The sequence below is a fragment of the Pinus tabuliformis genome, chromosome 5_1 (assembly GCF_031772625.1).
Source record: "Pinus tabuliformis cultivar Carrire ecotype Pingquan chromosome 5_1, CPIR1, whole genome shotgun sequence".
Lineage (NCBI taxonomy): Eukaryota > Viridiplantae > Streptophyta > Pinopsida > Pinales > Pinaceae > Pinus > Pinus tabuliformis.
Window position 1 is genome coordinate 603,816,762 of NC_142305.1, and position 4,031 is coordinate 603,820,792.

A 4,031-nucleotide genomic window follows, 5' to 3' on the forward strand; every position below is an offset into this window, starting at 1 on the left:
GAACATGAAAATGTTGATGGTTTTCATTTTATATATATTAAAAGGTTATTAAATATAATTTTGGATTATAGTGATAATAATAAATTCGATTTAAATTTAAGGTAAATTATTTTATTAAATAATTAATTTTAATGTTAAAAAAATTATAAAAATAAATATAAATATTATTTCAAAATTTGTGTGGTATGTGGTTTATTTTAGTTTTTTGATTAAATATATATTTTTTAGATTTCAGATTTCTGATATTATTATCATGTTTCAAATAGTTTTTTGGATTTATAATATTTAAATAGTTTTTTGGATTTATAATATTTAAATAATTAATATATAGAATTTATATTTGAATTTAAGATTGAATTAATCTTTCCATTGAATGGAAAAACAATACTTACAATCCCTCAAAAATAATATAATTTCCATCTTCAACTTTTCACCTTCAAATTTGAACTTAAAACTAGATAGACACTGAACCCCACTGGAACTAACCATTTTAGACCTATTTATTAATCGTAATAATGAAAAACTTAATTACATACGATAACATCAACATCTCCGGTAATTGGTTATCGAACATGCAATAACTTCCTACAATTATTGATATTTCGGGTAGCCCTGGCAGGAGCTCAGAAGGCCAACGTGCTCAGATAGCTTTTTGACATATGATAACATCAACATCTCCGGTAATTGGTTATCAAACACAATGACATCCTACAATTATTAATATTTCTGGTAGCCCCGGAAGGATCTGAGAAGGCCAACGTGCTCAGGTTGTGAGTATGGGAGGAAGAACATCAACCTTGTGGCCTTTCACAGAAGCCTTGGTATCAGGGTACACAATATCCACCTCTTCATCCAATGACCCGTCCTTCAGCACCCGCATTGGGAATAGCATAAGATGCCCGGGCAGATCCTCCACAGTCTCTTCTTGAACAAAAGAGTCCCAAGTTCGCTCGCATATCCTGCGTACCAGCCTCACGCATTCAACACTCTCTGGATGAAGATATTCACGCCGCAGGCCGCCATTCTTATGTGCAAAATGCTCGTACCACAGAGACATTCGATATCCAAATATCTCTCCTCGAGCTCTAAGGTCCCGCTGGTTGATGTGGTATGGTTGGTAACATCCTTGGGCTATTTCGGAGTCCCTGGCTCCGTCCATGGATCTCTGGTTCAGATTCGCCGATCCTATGATAATATATTCATCGTCCACTGCATAATTCACGGAAAAAATAAAATAAAATAAAACATTTACAGACTGGGATGAATGAAGCAAGCATATCAATTTCGTGGCCATTCAAGTATATTAAATGCAAGTATGGCGATTTGACACAGGAGAAAATGAACATTTTTCAGATAATTTTTTAGAAAAGAATTGTGTTTATAAATTTAGTTTATCTTTAAAATTTGAGCCTTCGTCTTAAATATCTAAAACAAACTAAATTCACAAACATAATTCTCTTCCAAATTGCAATATGAATAACTGCCAAAATCTGCATAATAAAAATGAAATGAAGTTACTGACCTATCATAAGCTTGGCATGCACATAGATCATGGCTCTCCTGTGTTTTTGGGCATTCCAGTAACTGGTTCCCTCTTCTGGCCTTTCAGGAGGTACATAATCGCCTGGTAGCTTCACCTCCCTGTTCCCCATGCAGAAGAAATTCAAATAATCAGTCGGCCTGAACTCATGGTCGAGGCCCTCCTCTCTGAGCGCCTCCCCAATCATCTTATACATCATGCGCGCGGTGTTCCTGAACCAATGCAGGATGGCCTGCACGGTATCCCCGTCGGGTATCCCCTCCGGCCACATCGGATTTAGCACATACACAGAGAACCGCTCCCGGGCCTTTATCTTGCTAACCACCTTAAGTGCAATCTCAATCGGAATGAGATGCAGGCACCCGCAGTCCTGGTCTCGGTCCCAGGAGGCGCAACTGCCAAAGAAGTACTGATTCTCTATGTAAATGAAGTCCCTGGCTCGCCGGATAGCTTCGATATAGGCGCACTGGATGCTCTTGTCGATAACCTGGTCCTTCACGGTCACCAGTCCCAGTTCCGACGCATCGGACGGATTGGCAGGGAACCCCACGACAGAAGCATCGTCTATGGACCGGAAGATCTGAACATTCCAAGACTCTGGGCCTTCAAAATGTGCGTCGGGCGGCCGGAGACCCGGTAAATCATCGAGCTTTAGGAGGAGGCTCGGATCCGCCTGCTTTGTCCACCGCTGAATAAAGTTCGTCACGACATCGTAGGCAGCCGGGCCTTGGATTTTAGAATGGGCATCGTGCCATGGTTCCCTGGGGCCGCCATGTTCAAGATCCGTGTCCTTGTAATTGTTCTGATGAAAATCATCTTTGTAAACAGTATTCAGGGTTCTGAACAGGGGATGGATCTCGTTATCATACCTCCCGTCAGACAGATCGATTCCTCCAACGAAGCTCACGACCTGGCGATTTTCAGAGCCTTGAATGCTGGCGTCCAGGCTCACGGTCTTCTGATGATGGGTAAATTCGGCTGCAATTTCCACACTCTCGACTGGACTCAACGAATGGTCTGCAAGTCTGGGGCACAGAAAGCAATGAACGTTGGTGCCCTTGAAATAATCGAATGTCTCGTCGCAGTGGGTTTTCATAAGTCCCTGATTGCGGAGAAATTCCACGGCCGTCCTGTCCTCCCAGATGAGGACCAAAACTCTAACCCCCTGCTCCGCTTTTTTCTTCAGAAGCTCACCCAAAGTCACACCTTCTGCACCAGGGATCATTCTTTCCCTATCCCTTACAAGGGTAAGCTTGGTATTTACAGACCACCCGGCAATGTATATAAAATGCTTGGCTCCATCCAAGTACTCGTACAATTCCTCCCAGAGTCTTGGAGGACTGTAAAATCCTCTATCCTCCCCGTGACCCAGTTCTATCCTGGGACGATAGTGTTCTGATAAGTGCGAGTTCTGATACAGTTTGACTCTGCATCCTTTCCTCTGCTTGAAATACACATGCTGGACTCCAGGGAAGTCCCCATCTCGAATCCCAGAACCCCAATACGGATCTTCTGATACGTGTTTGAATTGAAGGCGGACATGGATCTGGGCTTTCTTCAACTTCTCAGAGAAATTTTCGTTATACAAGTCATACCATCCCTCAATGACGTCACCAGTGAGGATTTCTGAGATTGGGATCTGGGCTCTTCCTATCACTTCTGCAGAGATTTCCAATCCCTTCTTGACGCTGACCACAAGATAAGAAGATTTATACGCGCAGTGTATGTGAAAACTCTCGTTCCAAATTGGGTTCTGAGGTTCATGGGAAAGAACTCTGGTTCTTGCAATTGTAGCAATGCCAATATCTATGGTGGCATATAGTCCTATGTGCCCTTCTAAATGCAGAAGCTCCTTAATTTCCTCTTCCACCTGTTCAACAAAAATGTCAGACCAGATCGATATTCGAATTACACATTGGTGTGAATCCTTAATAAAAAAGTTCCCTAAGGTACCCAGCTTGAACATAAACAGAATCAATCAAGAAAATAAACCAGGATCTTGGGCAAATACCCAATTTGTTCCTCAACAAAGTGTACTGTTCAGTAATGTCAAATATAAGATCCATATTCCAAGGGTGACTGAAGTAATTACCTTTTCCAGTAAATTGAGTATGCCTCCATGACCAAGGTGCCTAGCTTCAAATATAGTGGCATCGAGTTGGCCATGGACTACATGGGATGCCATTAGAGATCTGTACTGAAAATTTGTAAATCACCCAGCAAAGCAACGCAATGACCATGGAGAGATCCGAACTTTATAAGAGCGCATGCAATGGTATTTGGACATGCAGGAAGTGCAACCTAAGCTTCTGGTCAACGAAATGTGGCGTTGTTGACAGTTAGTTGATCTGGTACACGTGCCTCCGCGAAGACTTTTTGGATTGCGTCACAAGAAAGTGCATTGAGGGCCAATGGCATTTTACCTTAAATTATTATAATGAGTGTGCTGGATCCCACACACCGACCGACTAAATGGCATCTCGCATAGTTC

The 4,031-nt window shown here is 42.0% G+C and overlaps 1 protein-coding gene across 1 annotated transcript; it reads right to left on the reverse strand.

The window, feature by feature from the left end:
• Positions 1-483: 483 nt before the first annotated feature.
• LOC149166342 (phospholipase D alpha 1-like) lies at positions 484-3,750 on the reverse strand. Its single transcript, XM_089431327.1, has 3 exons — positions 3,633-3,750; positions 1,523-3,410; positions 484-1,209 (listed from the first exon to the last, which is right to left on the reverse strand). Exons 1-3 carry the CDS (start codon positions 3,723-3,725, stop codon positions 764-766), a joined length of 2,427 nt encoding a protein of 808 aa, XP_089287453.1. The 5' UTR covers positions 3,726-3,750; the 3' UTR covers positions 484-763.
• Positions 3,751-4,031: the final 281 nt, after the last annotated feature.

Coding starts and splice junctions, on each gene's coding strand:
- LOC149166342 (XM_089431327.1), bottom strand. CDS start 3,725: ATGGCATCCCATGTAGTCCATGGCCAACTCGATGCCACTATATTTGAA. Junction 3,411..3,632: donor TACTCAATTTACTGGAAAAG/GTAATTACTTCA, acceptor TTTGTTGAACAG/GTGGAAGAGGAAATTAAGGA. Junction 1,210..1,522: donor GCATGCCAAGCTTATGATAG/GTCAGTAACTTC, acceptor TGAATTATGCAG/TGGACGATGAATATATTATC.